This window comes from Manihot esculenta, chromosome 5, assembly GCF_001659605.2.
Source record: "Manihot esculenta cultivar AM560-2 chromosome 5, M.esculenta_v8, whole genome shotgun sequence".
NCBI classification, from domain to species: domain Eukaryota; kingdom Viridiplantae; phylum Streptophyta; class Magnoliopsida; order Malpighiales; family Euphorbiaceae; genus Manihot; species Manihot esculenta.
In genome coordinates this window covers 19,084,582-19,108,495 of record NC_035165.2, presented here as the reverse complement: position 1 = coordinate 19,108,495, position 23,914 = coordinate 19,084,582, and the positions used below count along the sequence as shown (strand labels likewise).

Below are 23,914 nucleotides of genomic sequence, written 5' to 3'. Positions count from 1 at the left end.
GTAGAAGTCACATGATCTAGGCTCAAGACACCGTTTATCAATTTTTCTTTAATGAAGTGCCGATCAATTTCAATGTGCTTCGTCCGGTCATGTTGGACTGGATTTTGTGCTATACTTATAGCAGCTTTATTGTCACAATACAAAGTTATTTTGTCTCTCGAGAGCAACCTCAATTCCTCCAATAATTTCTGTAACCATAAGAGTTCAAACACACCTTGGGCCAGAAGTATTCTGCTTCAACACTTGACCGAGCAACAACATTTTGTTTTTTGCTCCTCCAGGTGATAAGGTTCCCTCCCACAACTGTGCAGTAGCCAGAGGTGGATCTCCTGTCATCAAGAGATCCTACCTAATCTGTATCTGTAAAAGCTTCAACTCGGAGGTGACCACGTTTGGAGTAAATAAGCCCTTTCCCTGGCGCAGACTTTAAATATCTTAAGATGCGAAGTGCAGCCTCCATATGAGTCTCGCAAGGGTCATGCATGAATTGGCTGACTAAGCTAACAGCATAGACTATGTCCGGTCGAGTGTGTGAGAGATAAATCAACCTTCCTACCAATCTCTGGTATCTTTCAACATCCACGGACTCACCAATTCCTACTTCCAGCTTGTGATTACTTTAATGGGAGATTTTGCTGGTTTACACCCCATCATACCGATTTCTTCCAAAAGATCCAGAATGTATTTTCTTTGGGAGATGAAAATTCCTTTTTCTGATCTAGCCACCTCGATACCTAGGAAATATTGCAGTTTTTCTAGATGTTTGATTTCAAATTCATGAGCCAACAACCTCTTTAGTTGAGTCATTTCCTCTTTGTTACCGCCTGTCACCACTATATCATCAACATACACAATAAGAAGGGTGATCTTACCCTTGTGATGTTTGATAAACAGAGTGTGATCAGTATTGCTTTGTTGGTAACCAAAGGACATCATGACTCTGCTAAACCTGTCAGACTAAGCTTTGGGAGATTATTTTAGCCTATACAAAGCCTTTTTTAATCTGCACACATTTCCTTGTGTCTTCTCATCAGCGAACCCGGGAGGAATTTTCATGAACAAGTCTTCCTCTAAATCTCCATGGAGGAAAGCATTCTTCACATCAAATTGTTGCAAGTCCCAGTCCAAGTTGGCTGCGCAAGATAACATAACTCTGATTGAGTTATTTTTGCAACTGGGGCAAATGTCTCTTAGTAATCCACTCCATAGGTTTGGGTGAATTCTTTAACAACCAATCTGGCCTTATACCGTACAATTGTGCCATCAGCTTTGTGTTTCATTGTAATCACCCATTTATAGCCAACGAGTTTCTTCCCAGTTGGGAGAGTGACAAGCTCCCAGATCTCATTTTTAGCTAATGCTTTCATCTCTTCAATCATTGCTTCCTTCCATTTAGGATCTGCAAGAGCTTTCTTCCAATCCTGTGCAGAGGAAATAAACAAGGCAAAGGCTCTATAGGAAGGGGACAAGAATTCATAAGAAACAAAGTTAGAAACAATCGTAGAGGAATGCATTTTTTACATCAAAGTGTTATAGGTCCCGATCAAGGTTGACAGCGCAAGATAATAATACTCTGATTGAGTTCATTTTGACAATAGGGAAATATATCTCCTGGTAATCTACTCCATAGGTTTGAGTGTATCCCTTAGCAACTAGTCTAGCCTTGAATTTTTCAATTGATCCATCTACTTTGTGTTTCATAGTAAACACCCACTTACAACCAACCAGTTTTTTCCACGTGGAAGAGATATCAACTCCCAAGTCTCATTTTTAGTCAAGACTTCCATTTCTTTAATCATTGCTCCCTTCTAATTAGAATCTTTAAGAGCTTTCTTCTAATCCTGTGGGATAGACATAGAAGAAATAGACAAGGCAAAGACTCTATAGGATGGAGACAAAGAATTATAAGAAAGAAAGTTAGGAACAGAGTGCTTTGTGCAAGACCTAACTCATTTTCTTTGAGCAATTAGTTTATTTATTATCAATGGGCTCAAGGTTTAGGGATGACTCACCAGATGGAGAAAAGGAAGATTCATGACATTGAGTAGGTTGTACAATGGCTTTTTCTGCTTCTGGTTTGTCTCTTCTTGAGTATCTCATTAAATCTGGTTTATCCAAATGCCCAATTTGGTCACTGTTGAGATGCTTCATGTAAATGCCTAGATTTATAGTAATTGTGTGCATAATTAGGTGTTTAGATTATGTGATATAATTGGGATATGATTAGGCTATAATTAGGGGATTGACTTATTTTATTTCCTATTGTATATTCTTATCAGTAGTATATATACCTCAATTAGCTTGAGGGGAATCATCAAGCATCTTTTTTTCAAATTCTCTGCTTCTCTCTCTTTTTTCATCTCTGTTTCATGGTATTAGAGCCAAGAAACTTGGCCTAACTATAAGTGGCAGATCTGCCACCTTCGTTTGGAGACTTTCTGGAAGTAAGTTGGTCTCACCATCTAGCCCACTGCCCACCAATCTCGCCGGCCTCCGATCGGCGACCCTCTGAAGCGCTGCCACCAGAACCGACTCCATATGCTGAATTGTCTTGGAGAAATCTTCTTCCTCACAGGACTGCATGAATTTAGCTTCTAAACTAGACCAAATTAATTTAAAACAAATCCAATAAAATACTAAAATACCAAAATAACAAAATTAGCCCAAGTACAATTCGGTCATACATGCATTACGCGATCTGAAATTGTATTGCGCATCTATATGTGTTGAAGAGTGTGTTGCTTCTTTCCTTATTCTCTCATGGTTCCCAAATATAGTTCTCATCTCGAATACCTTTCTCCACATATGATAATATGATATTGGATGATTCAGAAGTTGGTTTCGAGTTTCATAACTTGTATGTTTGAAGATTTTTTGAACTCTTGTGTGCCTCAGTTTGTTGAAAAGTAATGCTCTTGTGCATGCATCACTTGGTAATAGCTACTCTTGGCTCTGCCTTAAGGTTTAGCTCATTTGGCTAGCCATGGACCCATTTACGTCGTGCTCAATTAGTTCAGCTCACAAGTCTGGCTCATTGGGGCTGAACCCAATACGTGCTTGCCTTCCTAGAAATACTGCATTGAGGCCTTGCTGCTCTAATATCATGTTAAGAATCACAAGTCCAGGAGTGTGGATCAACAAACAGGAAGAACTTCATATTGAACTGGGAACTTCATTAACAAAATGGCCTAAGCCATTTCTGTTTGGTTTGCCAACACTTGTGCCCTTCAGTTTTCTTGTACATTGCATCTGCCACTAAGGGACTTGTGCCCACAAGCCACACTAAGATTACTCTCATCTACAAAATTAGCAGCTAGTAATTCTCATAAAAGGCTTACTTTCCATTTTAATTTAGTAATTCAAAATACCACTCTATACCAATTTATCACTTCTTCAACTAGGTCACAAGTTTTACATCGCAATTGCATATTCTTATATAATAATGTCTTTATACACTAAGTGAGTGCAGGTATAACTGAAAAAGATGAGGAAAGCATTTATAGACAATGATCAATGTTCCAAATAAAAAATTTTCAAATTGACCATTGTTAACAAACACTTTGTTTCCCATTCTCTCAGCAAATTGTCAAATTGCAAGTTTACTTCAAGGTATGCTTTCTTGAGATAAATTCTATCCAGACACAGGAAAGGAATAAGACCCTTTCTATGCTAAGATATTTGAATCTAACGCTAAATAGTTGTGGCATAAAAAATAGCCTAGAACTTGTTTCAATTCCAATAATTTTTATGATATAAAAACAGTATTTCAATTGAATCATAAACCTATACATGCATTGCATATGTCCGCGTATTAGGCTAAATATAGGGCTCCATTAATTGCAGCATTTAACATCAACAGAAAATCATTAATTGCAGCATTTAACATCAACAGAAAATCAAATAAATAAGAAATGGTCAGAGGAAACATGGAAAAAGGGCAGGTATACATACAATGGGAACATCAGCTGCAGAATATCCACAAGGACTGACAAGAAGGATAACTCCACTGACATCAGAAAGGGTACTAAGCACAATAACAAATTCGACAGAATTGGTAGTTGAAGGGGCTTTCCAATATGACTGGCCTGACCCAGATTTCAGTGGAGCAAGCAACGAGAAGAATGGAGCTGAATCTGCTGCTGTTTCGACCTACAATCACAAATAGATTATCAGCACCATGTAAAAGTACCAAAATGTTTTTCAACAAAAAGAGTACCATATTCTAAAAATTTACACAGCATGAAATCTTTAATCTTGTAGCAAAATACTCACATCTAGGCAACCATGGGTCATTCTATCAAGACTAACATTTGTAATATTTGCACATTTACTTCTAAAGCTTATTACCTCAACACACACACACATATAAAAGCACTGTTACGCCAAAGAGAAAAAGTATAAATGGTTTATTCTCTTATACACTGAATACATCAATTAATCAAAAAGCATTGCAGATAAGACTGTAGTGGGGTACAACAAAAATTTTTTGAGGGCCAGGATATAAAGAAACACAACAAACCAACTGTATATATACGTTATATTAAGTCAAAATTTCCCCTTATAACCTTTCTTGTTGAAGAATTTGAGAGTTCTATTGCTATTGAAAGTTATTTTTACAAGCTATGTGCACTCTAATTTATACATAAAGAATCAAAGCTAATAAGGAAATTACAAGGAATAAAATCTCTACAATTATGCCCTATAATTTAGTCTACAAATATGGCATGAGATCAACTCTTAATCTTTATAATTATGTCCTAAAGATCTCCTCATTAGTCAACACTCCCCCTCAAGTTGATCCCCTTCAAATTGGTGCATAGATATCACACAAGCCCAACTTACAAACCAAATTGAGGTAGATCTTTTTATTAAGCCCTTTAGTGAACAACATTAGCTAGCTGCTAGTCAGAAGTCATATGGACAAGATTCAAGGCACCATCTATTTATTTTTTTTTAATGAAGTTCAGTTCAATCATGTTAAAGCGGATTTTGAGCAATACTGATGGCAGTTTTATTGTCACAGTGTAGGAGTGATATGCCCTTTTCTAACAATTTTAATTCCTCCAATAATCTTCACGACCACAAAAGTTCGCATATTCCTTAAGTCATTGCTCTATACTCAGGTTCAGCACTTGACCTTGCAATAACATTTTGCTTCTTGCTTAGTGTGCAGTAACCAGAGGTTGATCTCCTATCATCAGGTGATCCAGCCCAATCTGCATCTATAAAAGTTTCTACTCTAAGGTGACCTTGTTTGTAGAAAAGGAGACCTTTCCTAGAGCAAACTTAAAGTATCGCAAAATGAGGAAAACAACTTGCATATATGAATCACGAGGATCATACATAAACTGACTTACTAAGCTGATTGCATATGCAATATTTGATTGAGTGTGTGAGAGATAAATCAATCTCCCCACAAATCTCGGGTACCTATTGATATCCATAGACTCACCAATCCCCGCTTGTAGCTTGTGATTGCTCTCGATAGGAGACTCTACTAGTTTGCTGCCTAATATACTAGTCTCTTCAAGAAGATCCAAAATATACTTCCTTTGAGAAATAAAAATTCCCTTCTTTGTTTTGGCAACCTCAATTCCGAAAATATACTGAAGCTTTCCTACTGAGCCAAAAGCTTTTTTAAATGAGCCATTTCTTCTCTGGCATCTCTTATCATAACTATGTCATCAATATCGACTATAAAAAGAGTAATTTTACCCTCATGATGTCTGATAAACAAGGTATGATCAGTATTGCTCTGTTGATAGCCAAAAGAAATCATGGCTCTGCTAAATCTGTCAAACCATGCTCTAGGTGATTGTTTAAGACCATACAAGGCCTTCTTCAGTCTGCACACCTTTCATTGTGTTATTTCATGAGCAAATCCTGGAGGAATTTCCATATACACCTCATCTTCCAAGTCTCCATGGAGAAATGCATTTTTCACATCAAACTATTATAAGTCCCAATCCAAATCAGCAGCACAAGATAACTTTCATTGAGTTCATTTTAGCAGCAAGAGCAAATATTTTTTGTTAATTCACACCATAAGTCTGAGTGAATCCCTTAGCAACCAGTCTGGCCTTGAACCTTTCAATTGAGCCATTAACTTTGTGTTTCACAATGAATACCCATTTGCAACCAACTAGTTTTTTTTTTTTTTTTTTTGGTGGAAAAGACACCAACTCTCGGGTCTCATTTTTAGCCAAAGCTTTCACTTCTTCAACCATTGCTCCCTTCCACTTAGAATCTTTGAGACCTTTCTTTCAATCCTGTAGGATAGATACAGAGGAAATAGATAAGGCAAAAACTTTATAGAATGGAGACAAGAAATCATAAAAGAGAAAGTTAGAAATAGGGTGTTAAGACATGACCTAACTCCTTTTTCTTTAGCAATTGGTCTATTTAGATCAGTAATGGGCTCAAGAGTTAGAGATAACTCATCAGATGGAGAAGAGGAAGATTCTTAACACTGAGAAGGCTGCACAATGGCTTTTTCTGCTTCTATGTTGTCTCTTCTTGAGTATCTCTATAAATCTGGTTTATCTAGATACCCATTTATCTCTCCCTGATCAATAATAGTCTCTCCATGTACAATAGTTTCCTCTTGGGTAAAATACTCTAGAGTTGTAGGATTAAAAATAATCTATTTTCTCTTATTGTCCTCCCCTGTAGAGGTAATGGGGCAGTACTGAAGTAAAGTTCAATTTTTCTCAACGAAATATCCATACTGACAAAATATTTTCTAGATGAAGGGTGGTAATACTTGTAACACTTCTGTGTGGGAGACAACACAACAAACACACATTTAAGAGCCCTCGAATGTAGCTTTTCACTTGTTCTAGCATGAATAAAACACGTGCATCCAAACACCTTTGGTGGAACAGTATAAACATTTTTCCTTTGTAACACCACTAAAGGGCTTTTAAAGGTAAGAGCTTTGAAAGGCATTCTATTAATGAGATAAGTTGCAACTAAGACTGTATCTTCCCAATAGTTTTTTGGAAGATTCATGGTGAAAAGAAGAAACTTGGCTATCCAACAGATGCTTATTTTTCCTTTCAGCAATACTATTTTGAGCACTAGTGTAAAGATTACAAGTTTGATATAGTATCTCATTAGACTCCAGATAAATAGAAAAACGACTATCCATGTACTTTGTGCCATTATCAGTTCTCAAAATTTTTATTTTAGCATCAAATTGAGTACAAACTATCTTGTGAAAATATTGAAAACAAGAAAATATATCACTTTTTGTTTTTATTAAATAAATCCAAATCACTTGGGTGCAACAATCAATAAAAATAACAAACCAGCGACTACCAAATAGGGAAACGGTCTGTGTAGATCCCCAAACATCAGAATGAATAGTCGCAAAAGGGATTGTACTCTTATTATTACTCACAGGATAAGAGTTTCTTCTATACTTAGCAAACTCACAAGCATCAAAACATAAATAACCAAACTGAGTCTTGGAAAATAGGCCAGAATAAAGTTTTTCTAAACATAAAAGGATGGATGTCCTAATCGTCTATACCATTATATGTTTTCATGGTTGACATCCGTCACATACCATAGCAGAAAGAAGAGAGAATTCTTGAATAAATGGTTATGAACTTATGATGAGCTGGACAAATGGGTTTACCATAGCATTCCCTAAAAGAATATTCTGATTTGATTGCATGCATTCTATTACACAGTATCAGTATATATTGTAGGAACAAGAAGGACAAAATCAATTTTTTATGAGAAATATACACACCCTTTCTCTACCTTCTTCTTCTTCTTCTTCTTCTTCTTCTTCTTCTATCTCTCTCCCTTCTTCTTCTTCCTTCCTCCTGTGCATCTTACACTGGTATTAGAGCAACAATCCACCCCTGTGGCCTCATAGCGAAGTATGAGCCGAAGCACAAAAAGGAACCAAACACCATCAACAAGGGAGATGGAAGCAACGTCAATCGAGGAGCAAATAATAACCCTTAGTCACAGGATGGAGATGATGAACTAGGATTATAATGCTCGGTTCAAGAACTTTCAGAGGGAACAACAACGCCTTCATGAACAGGTCTGCACCGAACAGTAATGTCTACACGACCAATCACAAAATGAGCAAATCAAAATCAACAGCCAATTGAATAAGTTATTACAGGCAATGAAAGGGGAAGATAAGGGAAAGGAAGCGGAAACGGATCCAACGCAGGGACAATTTGTTCCTCCTCTGGTTCCGATTGATTCTCGAGGATTACTGCCGTTGCCTCATAGACCTGGAGAAGGAAAGACAACCCATATATAGAAGTGCAAGGACATGGGTTTCTGAGCAGGCTATTACCCAAGATGGAGTTGTCGGTGTTTGGAGGACAAGAACTAGAGGGATGGCTTAGGAAATGCAGTAAGTATTTTGAGGTTTATGAAGTAACAATCAACCGAAAGGTGGATTTGGCGAGCTTGTATTTGATTGAACAAGCTGAGTATTGGTTCTCGGGTTGGAAGAAGGCGAACGAAACAGGGACATGGGAAGAGTTTTCCACCGCCCTAACAGCGCAATTTAGAGAAGTGGTGGTGGAAGATGTAGTAATCGCCTTCAAGGAGCTCTGGCAGTTGGGCACAATGGTTGAATATCAGGGCGAGTTTGAGAAGACGAAGTACCAAATGGAGTGGTTGAATCCCTTGTTCTTAAAAGCTTATTTCGTTAGCAATTTTATTGGCAGGCTGAAGAATGAAATCGCAATGGCAGTGAGGATGTTTAAACCAGCGACGGTGCTTGAAGCTGTTGAACAAGCCAGGTTACAAGAGCTGGTGTTACAGGCCCAGCAAACCGGTAGCGATCAACCCAAAGTTCTTTCACTTCAACCCAATGTTGTGTACAAGGCTAGACCCAAAACATACCCTGCCCACCAGCCCATTCTCTCTCCCAAACCCATCTCCTCTTATAATCCAAAGAACAATCCTAATCCCCAGCATTCAGCTGTCGTTCAGCCTAAACCGGTCGTAACTTCTCTCCCACCTACTTCCCAAAATGCTCCCGCAGTCTGATGAAACCCCAATACTCATTTTAGATGCAATGATCGCTACTTCTTGGGGCACTGTTGCACTATCAAACAGTTAATGGCGGTAGCGGCGGAGGAGGAGATTGAGATCAATGGAGAAGAAGTTAGGGTAGATTGCATGGGGGAAGATGAGCACGAAGGGGAAGAAGAAGAGACAACTCCCGTATTATCAATGAATGCGGTGAGTGGAGTCATTAGTAATAATACACTGAAATTGAAGGGTCATTTAAAGGGAAAGCCAGTGATGATCTTAATTGATAGCGAGAGTACACATAGTTTCATAGATTCGAAGGTGGTGACGAATTTGAAGCTTCTGGCCATTTATGTTTCTCCGGTGATAGTGACAATAACTGACAGCAGAAGGCTCATAGTGGATCAGAAACTCCCTCAAGCTAATTGGGTAATGCAAAGTCGTTCCTTCCAGTTTGATTTCCGAACCTTCGAATTGGGAGATTACGACATGATACTAGGGGTCGATTGGATGAAGAAGCATACTCCGATTACGTTCGATTTCGATGACAACACCCTCACAATTGTCTGAAAGGACCAACAACTGATTCTCAAAAGGTTAACCGAGCAAGGCACATTGAGGATGATTAGTGACAATTCCATCCACAAAATGGTGAAGAATGGTTGGAAGGGCATCTTTTGTAAACTTTTCATCCTTGCAATAGAGAATTCTAGAGAAAAGAGCAAAGATACTCAATCAGACACCCCGAATGACTTACAACCACGGCTGCAACGGTACCAAGAAGTGTTTCAGGAACCCAACAAACTAGATTCTATTAATATGGGATATATAGGGAGATAGTGTATACATATATATAATCTATTTAGATAGAACAAACTAGAACTATATAAACTATAACTAACTAATTTAATTAGTTAAATTATATAGTTAGAAATCTATAATAACTAACTAGAATATATGATTATTTTATATTGTTAAAAACTATTTAATAGTTATTATATAGTTATATATGTTATAATAATATATAGCTGTTATAATAATATATAGCTATAGCTATTTATATAATATACTAAAATGTAAGAAAAAAAATAGATATGTATAAGTAAAAGCCAATTATCTATTCAATCACTATTTGACTTATTGAATTCCTGTCTTAAAATAATAATTTAATATCACAGTTCTGGAGACGTTGCCCTCTTTTGTACAATATTCATCAAACCTGGCTTCATCAACTAGACCAAGCAAGGCATTCAGTTTGAGGAGAAGACAAGAAAGATGCAACATCTTTATCTATGTGAGAAAACAAATTAGTGTGAATGGAAAAATGTTATCTACTTAAGAAAATAATTGACCAATTAATAAGTTGAACACATAAAATACAATAGCAAGATTGGCTCCAGGTAAAAATAGAAAGAACTCTAAAAATGCATAAAGATGGACATCTAAAACCAGGAAATATCACAGCAATTACTCATACTCCAAAATATAAAAGCATGTTTGTAGAAGGAAAGACCATACCGAGTGTAAAAAGCTAGCCAATGGGAATTCTGCAAGCGATTCTCCCCCAGAAAGCAATTTTTGTAAGGCCTTAGCAGCTTGTTGACTATCAGAAGATGAGATTTTTTCATGGACACCACCCCTTAAGGGAGATCCTATAACATGGTCCAAAGCTTTGTAAGCAGCACTGTCTGCACGATCCCTTCTTCGTAGACTAATCAAGACTCTCAAATAATCCAATATCAGTGCATCAAGGACAATGTCGCGGCAGCATTGTTTACAAATAACACTATCCAGTGGCACTGTACGACTAGTAGAACTGTCAATTTGGCTGCCATGGCTTGACCCACCCTGACTCGCTAGACCATTATAATTTGTAGTCTCCCTCAAGTTACTGTTCATAAGCAAAAGAGCTCCTCTCCCAGCACAACAAACTTCACAAACTTTTCTTCCACATTCAGAACATATCAAGATGGATTGTGAAGCTCCCACAGGGGACGTGACAGAGGATGTATATGCTGGTGCCGTTGCTTCAGCATGCACCTCACATATGCTACCAGAACAGCTACCCCCAATTCCAGTAATATTCCAAAAATCTATTATATTATCATCAACATTACCCAGACCAATAGCAGCATTACGTTTGTCCTCAAGTGAAGCTTGCCCAAGTAAAGCAAGGGTGTTTGCAACCCTGCACAATCTGCCCATGTATAATTCATCAATCAAAGCATTTGGATTTATCGTAGCAGGGTCAATACCAATGGACAACAAAGCTCTATCCCTTTCAGCGGCAGAAAGATTCAGACGGAGCCTTTCAATTTCAAGTTTCATAGCTTCTATAAAGTCAAACTTTCTTGTCTGCAAAATTAAACTAAATTAGTTCAATGAATTTTCCAATCTATCATGTTATAAATGAAAATATGTCCACAATCCTAATTTAAGCACTTCAAAAAAGACACATGCATAGGCACATTAAATTTGTAGCATATTATTGATAATTGATATATGGTAATTTCATGTAGTTCTGCTTCTAAAGCATATGCACATAATCTTAATGAGATACATTCATACTTGTGAAGTGGATTACTGAGAGACATTTGCTCCTGTTGCCAAAACGAATTCAATCAGAATTTTGCTATCTTGCACTGCCAATCTTGACTGGGACCTATAACAATTTGATGTGAAAAATGCATTCCTCCATGGAGACTTAGAAGAGAAAGTATATATGGAAAATCCTCATGAATTTGCTGATGAAAAAATACAAGGAAAGGTGCGCAGACTACAAAAGGGTTTGTATGGGTTGAAGCAATCACCTAGAGCTTGGTTTGATTGATTTAGCAAACCTATGATTTTCTTTGGCTATCAACAGAATAATGCTAACCATACTCTATTTATCAGATATCATAAGGATAAAATTACTCATTCTCATAGTCTATGTTAATGACATAGTAATGATAGGGGATGATACTGAAGAGACGACTCAGCTGAAAAAACTTTTGGCTCAGAAGTTCAAAATTAAAAATCTAAAAAAACTTCAATATTTCCTGAGAATCGAGGTTGCTAGATCAAAGAAGGGAATTTTTGCTTCTCAGAGAAAATACATTCTAGATTTTTTGGGAGAAACTAGTATGCTAAGCTGCAAATGAGCAGAAATTCCCATTTAGAGTGTAGAAAGATAATATTTGTTGTGTATTACAATAGAGATTACAACCTATTTATACATGAGAGACTATCTAAACAGGAAGGAAAATCAAGTCTATGATCATACAATCCCTAAGATTAAGCAACTGACACATCTATCAATATTTACTTCTTATATTAACATATTTACTTCCTATAACCCATAACACTCCCTCTCAAGTTGGAGCATAAATGTTAATCATACCCAATTTGTTACATATATAATCAATTCGAGTCTCATTTAGAGATTTAGTGAAGATATCTCCTAGTTGTTCTCCAGTTCAGATATGTCTTGTTGATATTATCTTTTGTTGGACCTTCTCACGAACAAAATGACAATCAATCTCGATGTGGTTAGTCCTCTCTGAAATACTGGATTGGAGGCAATGTGGATAGCTGCTTGATTATCACACCACAACTTAGCAGGCACCGAATTTGTGAACCCACCTTCTTCCAATAGTTGACGTATCCACAAGACTTCAAAAACGGCTTGTGCCATGGCTCGATATTCAGATTCGGCACTAGAACGGGAGACCACATTTTGCTTCTTACTTTTTCCATAAAACCATGTTACCTCCCAAAAAAATACAATATCCAGTAGTTGACCTCCTATCAATCTTTGAGCCTACCCAATCAGCATTAGAAAAACATTCAATATTTGAGTGTCCATGGTTACCATAGAATAGGCCTCGCCTTGGAGCCTCTTTAAGGTAACAAAGAATCTGTCCCAGAGCATCCCACTGGGCAACAGTAGGGGAGGACATGAACTGACTACCACACTCACTGAATATGCAATATCAGGACGAGTTACCGTCAAATAATTCAGCTTGCCAACTAATCTTCTATACCTTTCAAAATCTGCAAATGGCTCACTATCTTCTGTGGTAAGTTGAAGGTTACGGGTCATTGGGACTGTTGAATCCCACATCGGTTGTGGAAAGGGGTTGAGCAAGAAACAATTGACGTATTGTGACAATAAAGCTGCTATAAGTATAGCACAAAATCCAGTCCAACATGACCGAACCAAGCACATTGAAATTGATCGGCACTTCATTAAAGAAAAATTAACAGACGGTGTCTTGAGCCTAGTTCATGTGACTTCTACGGGGCAACTTGCGGATGTGTTTACTAAAGGGCTTAACAACAAGATCTACCATAATCTAATTTGCAGGTTGGGCATGTGTGATATCTTTGCACCAACTTGAGGGGGAGTGTTGACTTATTTACTAGTCCTAGCTGATTCTAGAGATTTGATTTGATCTGATTAGGATCCGTAATTATCTCTGTAATTATTATTTGATTATTTGCTTCCTGTTTAGATACGATTCTCTGTGTATAAAAATAGTCATGTAGACCAATTGTAAAGATCAAGAGTGAAATACAAAAATACTCAAAATTTTCCCAAAATTCTTCAAACAAATCAAGAATATATTTTCTTTGAGATAAGAAGATGTCTTTCTTACACCGCATAATTTCGATTCCCAAGAAATATTTCAAGAAGCCCAAATCTTTTGTACGAAACTGTGTTTTAAGAAATTCTTTTAGGGATGTGATGCCAGCAACGTCACTTCCTGTGATAACGATATCATCCACATATACTACAAGCAGAGTTACTCCACTATCAGAATTTCTATAAAATACTGAGTGATCACACTTACTCATTTTCATCCAAACTGCCTGGTATTGGGTGAATTATGCATACTCATCTGCAAATATCAAAATTCCCTGATCTAAAGAGGTCCCAATTGCCATATGCGCCATTTGTGTGCGCTGATTCTTTTTCTGTAGTTTCTGACATGTCTTCTTAGTATGTCCAGGTTTGCGGCAGTAATAACAAATGATTCCTCCCAAGTCAGAAGTAGAACCTGTTTCCCCAGAACGCTGAGATCCTTAACCACCATTAAAACCTCCCATTTTCCCACCTCTGTTATTTTGCTTGCCACTGTCATTGCGACTAACAAGGGCACTAGTGGGGTGTAAAGGAGTGTTGACTTATTTACTAATCCTAGCTGATTCTAGAGATTTGATTTGATCTGATTAGGATCCGTAATTATCTCTGTAATTATTATTTGATTATTTGCTTCCTGTTTAGATACGATTCTCTGTGTATAAATAGTCATGTAGACCAATTGTAAAGATCAAGAGTGAAATACAAAAATACTCAAAATTTTCCAAAATTTTTCAAACAAATCAAGAATATATTTTCTTTGAGATAAGAAGATGTCTTTCTTACACCGCATAATTTCGATTCCCAAGAAATATTTCAAGAAGCCCAAATCTTTTGTACGAAACTGTGTTTTAAGAAATTCTTTTAGGGATGTGATGCCAGCAACGTCACTTCCTGTGATAACGATATCATCCACATATACTACAAGCAGAGTTACTCCACTATCAGAATTTCTATAAAATACTGAGTGATCACACTTACTCATCTTCATCCAAACTGCCTGGTATTGGGTGAATTATGCATACTCATCTGCAAATATCAAAATTCCCTTATCTGAAGAGGTCCCAATTGCCATATGCGCCATTTGTGTGCGCTGATTCTTTTTCTGTAGTTTCTGACATGTCTTCTTAGTATGTCCAGGTTTGCGGCAGTAATAACAAATGATTCCTCCCGAGCCAGAAGTAGAACCTGTTTCCCCAGAACGCTGAGATCCTTAACCACCATTAAAACCTCCCATTTTCCCACCTCTGTTATTTTGCCTGCCACTGTCATTGTGACTAACAAGGGCACTAGTGGGATGTAAAGGAGTTGGAGACTCTGTACGCAACACCCTAGTGAACACATCATGTAACGATAATATTTCAGAGTAAGAAAAAATCTGAGATTTAGCTGTCTCAAACTCTAGAGGGAGATCTGTAAGAAAGCTCATAACAACCATTTGCTCTCGTTGAACTTGTTGAGTTCTCACATCTGTACTAAAAGGCATCAATACATTAAGTTCTTCGTAAACTCTTTTAAAATCCATAAAATAGGATGTCAAAGTTCTATCATTTTTCTCAGCTCGGTAAAACGCCTTACACACATCATAAATACAGGAAATATTCCCTTTGCCAGAATAGAGAAATTCCAAATGCTCCATTAACTCTTTAACAAATTCACAGTGATTAATAAGACTAATCACCTCACTATAAATAGAATTTCGGATCTGCAGACACAATCAAGCATCATCCCTCATCCAATCTCTATGAGTTTCATCAGTTGGAGGATCCTTGGTAAGATGATCATCCATTTCAATACTTCGTAAATAAATACAGATAGTCTTACTCCAATCCAAAAAATTAGATCCATTTAATTAGTGTTCCGTGATTTTAGTCATCGCAAGAATCACATCAGCTATGGTGGTTTTAACTTCAGCCATAAGGACAACCAACCCAAAGCAATAAAAATAAACACAAAATCAGAAGTAAACAGTACCCTGTGAACAATGCCTGAATATGAACGGTACCAAAAACACTTCCACCCAACACCCGAACAACAAACGAACCTTAGATCTGACAAGGGGACGATGTGGCAAATCCAGTTATGGTGATCGGAGCAGGGACGCGCCTTCACGCGCCTGTGCGTGGAACTACAATAGGTTGTTGTGGCAGCGCGTGAGGCCCACTCGTCGGCTGAACGCCCGTCGGCTCTTCAGGGAAGATTTGCAGGCGTCCTTCCTAAAGGGGCGGTGAGATCCAAATGTTACCCTTTATGGGTAACCCAAATAAACATAGCCCTAAGTCTCCAAAAAAAATTTAAATCTCTATGGGTGAGGCTCTGATACCATGTAGAAAGATAATATTTGTTGTATATTACAATAGAGATTACAACTTATTTATACATGAGAGACTGTATCTAAACAGGAAGAAAAATCAAGTCTATGATCATACAATCCCTAAGATTAAGGGACTGACACATCTATCAATATTTATTTCCTATATTAACATATTTACTTTCTATAACCTATAAAAACAGTGAAACACAAAGCTGATGGCACAATTGAACAGTTTAAGGCCAGATTAGTTGCTAAAGGATTCACCCAAACTTATGGAGTGGATTATCAAGAGACATTTGTCCTAGTTGCAAAAATGAACTCAATCAGAGTCCTATTATCTTGCACAACCAACTTGGACGGGGACTTACAACAGTTTGATGTGAAGAATGTTTTCCTCCATGGAGATTTAGAGGAAGAAATGTTCATGAAAATCCCTTCTGGGTTCGCTGATGAGAAGACATAAGGAAGGTGTGCAGGTTAAAAAACGCTTTGTATGGGCTAAAACAATCTCCCAGAGCTTGGTTTAACAGGTTTAGCAGAGCCATGATGTCCTTTGGTTACCAACAAAGCAATGTTGATCATACTCTGTTTATCAAATATCACAAAGGTAAGATCACCCTTCTTATTGTGTATGTTGATGATATAGTAATGACAGGTGATGACAAAGAGGAAACAGCTCAACTAAAAAAGTTGTTAGCTCAAGAATTTGAAATCAAAGATCTAGGAAAACTGCAATATTTCCTAGGTCATCTCCCAAAAAAAGTACATCCGGATCTTTTGGAAGAAACTGGTATGTTGAGGTGTAAACCAGCAAAATCTCCCATTGAAAGTAATCACAAGCTGAAAGCAGGAACTGGTGAGTCCGAGGATATTGGAAGACACCAGAGATTGGTAGGAAGGTTGATTTATCTCTCACATACTCGACCGTATGTAGCTTATGCTATTAGCTTAGTCAGCCAATTCATGCATGACTCTCGTCAGACTCATATGCAAACTATACTTTGCATCTTGAGATACCTAAAATCTGTGCTAGGGAAAGGGCTTCTTTACTCCAAACATGGTCACCTCCGAATTGAAGCTTTTACAGATGCAGATTAGGCAAGATCTCTCGATGACAGGAGATCCACCTCTGGCTACTGCACAGTTGTAGGAGGGAACCTTGTCACCTGAAGGAGTAAAAAACAAAGTGTTGTTGTTCGGTCAAGTATTGAACCAGAATACAGAGCAATGGCTCAAGGTGTGTGTGAACTCTTATGGTTGCAGAAGTTATTGGAGGAGTTGAGGTTGTCCGATAGAGACAAGATAACTTTGTATTATGATAGCAAAACTGCTATCAGTATAGCACAAAATCCAGTCCAACATGACCGGACAAAGCACATTGAAATTGCTTGGCACTTCATTGAAGAAAAATTAACAATGACGTCTTGAGCTTAGTTCATGTGACTTTTACTGGACAACTTGAGGATGTGTTTACTAAAGGGCTCAACAATAAGATCTACCATAATCTGATTTGCAAGTTGGGCATGTGCGACATCTTTGCACCAACTTGAGGGAGAGTGTTGACTTATGTGCTGATTCTAACTAATTCTAGGGATATGATTTGATTTGATTAGGATCCTTAATTATTTCTGTAATTATTTTTTGATTATCTGCTTCCTGTTTAGATATAATTCTTTGTGTATAAATAGTCATGTAAACCAATTGTAAAGATCAAGAGTAAAATACAAAAATACTCTAAACTTCCCAAAATTCTTCAGACGTTAAAAGTGCCTTCCTTTGTGGAGATTTAGAGTATGACTTCCTTTGGATATTGACAAAGTAATGTTGATCATACCTTGTTCACTAGACACTACAAAGGTATGATTACACTACTCATTGTCTATGTTGATCACACTATGGTAACTAGAGATAATAAAGAAGAAATGTCTCGACTAAAAAATCTTCTCGCTCAAGAGTTTGAGATCGGAGATCTAAGAAAATTGCAGTATTTCTTGGGAATTGAAGTAGCCAAATCAGAGAAAGGAATCTTTATCTCTAAAAAGAAGTATATCCTAGATCTCTTAGAAGAAACTGGCATGTTGGGTTGCAAACTTGCAGAAACTCCTATCGAGAGCAATCATAAACTACACTAAGGAATTGTTGATTCAATTGACCAAGAAGGATATCAGAGATTGATAGGAAGATTGATATATCTATCTCACACCACGCCTGATATTACATATGCATTGAGCTTGGTAGCCAATATATGCATGATTCTCAAGAGCCTCATTTGCAAGCTGTTTTTCATATTCTACGGTATTTGAAGTCTGCTCCAGGAAAAGGATTTATTTCCTCCAAACATGGCCACCTTCGAGTAGAAGCCTTTACAAATGCTAATTGGGCTAGATCTTCAGATGATAGACGATCAACTTCTGGCTATTGTACTCTTATGCGAGGAAACTTAGTCACTTGGAGAAGCAAGAAGCAAAATATAGGTTCTCGATCAAGCGCTGAAGCAGAATATAAAGCAATGGCTCTTGGAGTTTGTGAATTACTATGGCTACAGAAATTATTGGAAGATTTGACATTGTTAAGGAAAAATAGTCGTTTATTCTGAGACAACAAAGCTGCCCTCAGTATAATTCACAATCTCGTCCAACATGATCAAATAAAACACATAGAGATTGATCGTCATTTCATAAAGGAAGAAGTGACAGATGGTTCTCCTTTAGTATACTACATGTGACATCTGATAAACAGTTGGCTAATGTACTTACGAAAGGTCTTAGCCACAGGACCTTTCACACTTTGATTTGCAAGTTGGACAGGTGAAATATCTTTGCACCATCTTGAGGGAAAGTGTTGACTAGAGCAAGATTGTAGGACTATTCAGCATAATTCCAACATGATTTATTTGATTTGATTAGCTTAATTTATGTGGATATTGTGATTGAATAATTAGTGTATTTTCCTTTTTGGACTAGAGAACATGTATAAATACTCATAATTTTCTCACTTCAATATACAAGAAAGAAAGAGTCTTTTTACTCTATAATTCTTCACAATTGGCACTTTCATCTCCTTAGCCACTTGCTCATTCAGGTGCCCCACTATCTATCAAAATGTGCAGCTTTCTGTTCTTATAATGCCCTACCATTCTTATAATGTCAACCCCTTGACTCCTTTCTAATGCATGGACTGAAAGAGTTGCCTCTTTTTGTATTTCATTCCCCTCACCCTCCACAACATCATGCCACTCCTCTTCACCTTCCTCTACATTATGACTCACTATCACCTCCCCACTATCCCCTTGCAGTGTCCTGACTTTACAAACATACCCAAGAAAATATCTATCTCCACACCTATAACAGAGTTTAGGTTGTCTAATAGCTGTAGGGTTGTTGGTATTCTGGTTTACTGAGGTTTGGTTGGCTGTAGGTGAGTTCTTCTGCAAGTGATTTGGTCTATTTATTGAGGTTGTATTGTTTATATTTAGGGGCTTAGTTGCTGAAGAATAACTTGGCTGAGAGGGTGCAGTTTTATAGGAATAGTTGGTAGAAAAGGCTGAATCAGTTGGTTTAAAATGGGCACGAATAGGTTTCATTTGGAAATTGGTCTTTTTGGAGCTGTTAAGGAGTTGCTCTTGAAATTTAACTATTTGGAAAGCAGTACAAGGGTGTTTGGCTTGGGCATTCTCAATACAGGCCAAATTTCATCTTTTAACCCTCCAATAAACACCGACAAAAAATAGGCTTCTATCAAATTAGGCATTACCCATTCCACCCTAATCCTTATGTCTTCAAACTTATCTTGATATTCCCATATAGTCCCTTCTTGTCTAGTTCTCATTAACTCCTCAATTACATCTTCCAACCCTTCTTCCCCAAACCTCACACAAATATCCCTATCAAAATCTGCCCAAGTATGATCTCTTTCTTCCTTGATCCAATTATAGTACCACGCATCAGCCTAATCCACCGAAAACAAACTAGCTATAGACACCATTTGCTCTCCAAAAACATTATAGATTTCAAAATATTTGAGGCATTTCCTAATTCAAACTCTAGGTTCCTTACCATCACTTAGTCACCAATTTAATTTTAGGGATGAATCTAGTCATACCTTGAGCATTTAATTTTAGAGATGAATCTAATCATACCTTGAGCATTTAATTTTAGAGATGAATCTAGTCATACCTTGAGCATCAACCACAAAACCCATGCTATTGGAGTCTTGCAAAGAAGAAGGATGACTAGGACCTCTCAGGCTCGGCAGAAGACCTCGACCCCCAAGAGACCCCATCGTAATGCCAGCTGCTGCAGTAGGCTCTCCCGCACCCTCACTGCTCTCGCATACCACTCCTTTTCCTTTATTTATGATATTAGCCCCAAATATGCTTCGCAACTCCTCCAGGATAGCATTCCTGTTTCTCAAAGCATTCTTCTTAATTTCTTCCCGCAATTCTTCTTTGTCCTTAACACTTTCCTGCAGCACCCGGATCTGCTCCACCATTTCCACCAATCTAGACTCCTGATTTACTGTTGTGGATCGAGTCATTCTTACAAAAATCTGGATTGTATTTCTTGCCGTAAAACACAGATCTGGAGTCAAAACGCCAAATCACAGCCTCAGCATCAAGGCTCTGATATCAAATTGTTAAGAACTAGAAGAGAATTTGGGGTGAGAAATAGGAAAGATTAGATAAGAAAGAAAAGAGAGGAAGAGATGCAGAAACAGAGGAGAGGGAAGGATTGGTTATTTCATTCATCAATATCTTGGCTGTTTACAATCTTCCCCTACTATACCCGTAGGTCTAGTAACAAATTGTTAACAAACTTGCAACAAACTTTTGACTCGCTAATCCCAATTCCCTCAAAAAACTCACAGCTGAGCTGTGATCTAATTATTCTTATTTCTTCTAGAATATGTAACATAACTCCTCACTAACAGCCACCCTATATATCAGTGCACGACCAGAGTTGTTGAGGAGCATCATGCAAAAATCTACTGTGTGGCCTCAGCCTATATACTAGATGTTATCATTTTTCATGTCTTCATTTAAGGGATCAGAATTGCTGCTTAATTAATCAGTTGATATGGTAAATACATGAGAAGGGCATTCTTGATAATTATAGATTGTGGCCTCTGTTGACAAAGTTGAGAATCACGGGCAAAAGAGCATGACCATCAAACAGGTAAGCTTCCATTGGGTTCCATATCACCAAAATGGCTAAAGGTATGCTTCACCACTGGGCTAACACTTGAGATAGAGAATTAGGGACCCAATTAACCAAGTTATCAGGTGTAAGAGTTGATAAGATGCATACACCATCTAGTAAAAGATTTTAGAGTGGTTTTAACAAAATTTATGGCATGATATGAGGATGGGTCTGTTTGGAATTGTTGTTTCAGTTGCTGTTGAGAAAAAAAAAATTAGATAGAGTATAAAAATTGATTCAAAATTAAATTTAACGTGTTTTAGTCATAAAAATTCTAAAACAACAAAACAACTTTTTCAACGTCATCTAAAATGGTGTTTTTTTTCTTAAAAAAAAAAGTGCTTTTTTGGCTTTGAACTTCAAAGCTGAATAGACACAAAATACTGAAAACAGCTAGCAATCACATTAAAAATGGGATGAACACACCTGACTTCCAAACATCAACCCAAAACTAGAAAAAGGAAAGGAAGGTAGAAAAGGTGGGCCATAGGGTGCAGTTTAGTTGTGGAAAATATGGCCTGCTTTCCACAATATTATTCTAAGAAACTGAAAAAAAGAACAGGTTGTTTAGTTATAAAATTTTCCAAATGAAATAGAAACTGCCTTTTTACTTTTTCTCAGTTTATTTGGGAAAGCCATTTGAAATTGTTCTCTATTTTCCCTCACAACAAAGTGCCAAAATGGAAAACAAGGTTTTAGTATCTTTGCTTTGAATCCAGCATATCTGCATTTCAAAATTTTGGTTTTAATTTCCTTCAATTTTTTCTTCCAATTTCATTTCTCACATATATGTAAAAGATAGTTAACTATTAACATAATCAAACTGCCTAGCAATTGGCCATGTGCTTTCACTTTTGTTGGGTTCAATAAACAAATTTTATTATGTTTTATATTTTTTAAATCCTTTTTATAATGTTATATATTGATAACATATAAATTTGAGATATTAGAAAATTACTTTTAAATAAAGATCTTTCATGACATTTTTTTTTTCCGTAAACAATTTGCTTGTTAATACATAAATTTAAAATTGATTTTTGAAATGATAAGACTACAATAGCTTTATATTAATCCTTAGGTTTAAAATATATCTCTTGATCAAAAAAGCATATATTAAATTATTAATTTTCTGAAACTATTTATATAATTACATTCAAATAATTATTTTCTAATACTATAATGGAAAATGTTGTAATATAATCTTATAAAAAGAAAATAGAAATTGGAGAAATGAACATGTCTCATTTTTCAACTTTCTATTTGGAAAATAGAAAGTAGGAAAGCAAAGGAAGAGAAGAGAGAATTAGAATGAAAATAGAAAACATTTTCTACAACTGAACAAGCCCTAGATATCTCAGCATTTAAAGACATCAGAATGAGACCCAAGATTTTTTTTTCTTTTTTATGAAGAAGAAGAAAGAAAATGTTAAGAACTACAAACACAACCTTACATGGATAAAGCAAGCAGCCAAGCACCAATTTTACTACACAGGAAAAGAAGCAACAACATACCATTTGTGGGCCTGCAAGGGTCTTCAGACAATTAATGTACTTCTGTACATTATTTGCATCATGTGATGAAGAAAACTTATTATCTCTTTCAGCACCATGATATTCAATGACAGCTTGGTCCAAGAAATCCAGCGAGTCACTTCCCTCTTGGACATTATTTTGTGCTAGTGGATGAGAAAAGGGTTCTGAAACAGGTTCTGAAATCTTATCCTCTCCAGTCAAAAGATCAAGCCAATTTGCAGAAGAACTATTTTGCATTGATGGCATCACAGTTTCATTAGTTAAAGAAGTGTTAGAAAATGGATTGCTCTCTGCACCAGATAAGAATGGATTAGCTTTAGTTTCTTTAAGACTCTTTTTGGCCGCTTCAGCTATTCTAGCACCAGAGCCTTCATTATTAAATACACCACTCCATGGAAGAGAAACTCCAAGGACTTCTATCTGTGACAAAATGCAATAAATCATCAACATCCCAACCAAACCTAAATAGCAGAATAAAACAAAATAAAAGAGAAGTTAAATCAAAACTTTATGATATCAAGCATGACAGACAAAATAAAAGATATTGCCTGACCATCCAAACCTCCCCACCATTCAACAAGGGAGGAAAATCATGCAAAAACATACACAAATCATGAAGTAGAAAAAACTGCTTCTGCAAAACATTCACCTTAATCAAGACATGCTGTGTTTGGGAGAGGGGGGAAGGGGAGGGGGTGAAAAAATTGTGGCCATGGGCCCACATATCAAGAAAAAATTCTGTGGGTCCTACCGTCCTACAGCCTATTTTCTCTCCCCTCCCCTTTCCCAAACATGGTCAATGATTCAGGCAAAAAGAAATTGCTCTAGACAAAGTCAATCACAACTTGCAAAACTAGAAAACAAAAGGGCATAGCAAGTTTGAAAACAAAGATTCAGCCAAATATGTCATTGAAATTGAAGAAGAGGTCTTAATTCTTATAAATGAAAGCCCAAACTTAGTACTATACATATGATATGTCCATCATCTCCATATCTGCTCACCAGAGACGCTCTAATGCCAATTCCACCTCCAGAATCTAGCCACTGAACTTGGCTAATACCATTAACAAATTGCAACAGATAAGCCTGCTCAGAAAAATACGAGCCACTCTGTCCAAATTCCAACAAAAATATATGTTTACATTGTTCTAGCCTTTGTATCTCATCTAAGAAGTAGAAACAACCAATAGAGTAGAGGTTGAGAGACTAAACACTTAAGATATGGTATAT

At 37.0% G+C, this 23,914-nt stretch overlaps 1 protein-coding gene and 1 long non-coding RNA gene across 4 annotated transcripts in view; both read right to left on the bottom strand.

Annotated features, from left to right (window-relative positions):
- The window catches only part of LOC110615324 (probable phosphoinositide phosphatase SAC9), a 62,823-nt gene that overhangs the window by 16,506 nt on the left and 22,403 nt on the right, over window positions 1-23,914 (bottom strand). For all 3 annotated transcript variants that reach the window (XM_021757162.2, XM_021757160.2, XM_021757161.2), the window contains exons 9-11: window positions 22,664-23,104; window positions 10,534-11,370; window positions 3,952-4,149 (exon numbers count right to left, since the gene is read on the bottom strand). In XM_021757162.2, the coding sequence (XP_021612854.1) occupies window positions 3,952-4,149; window positions 10,534-11,370; window positions 22,664-23,104 (1,476 nt within the window). The remainder of the gene's footprint in view (window positions 1-3,951; window positions 4,150-10,533; window positions 11,371-22,663; window positions 23,105-23,914) is intronic.
- Window positions 2,335-3,945, bottom strand: LOC122723738. Its single transcript, XR_006350854.1, has 2 exons — window positions 2,685-3,945; window positions 2,335-2,594 (listed from the first exon to the last, which is right to left on the bottom strand). It is a non-coding gene; the product is annotated as an uncharacterized LOC122723738 (long non-coding RNA).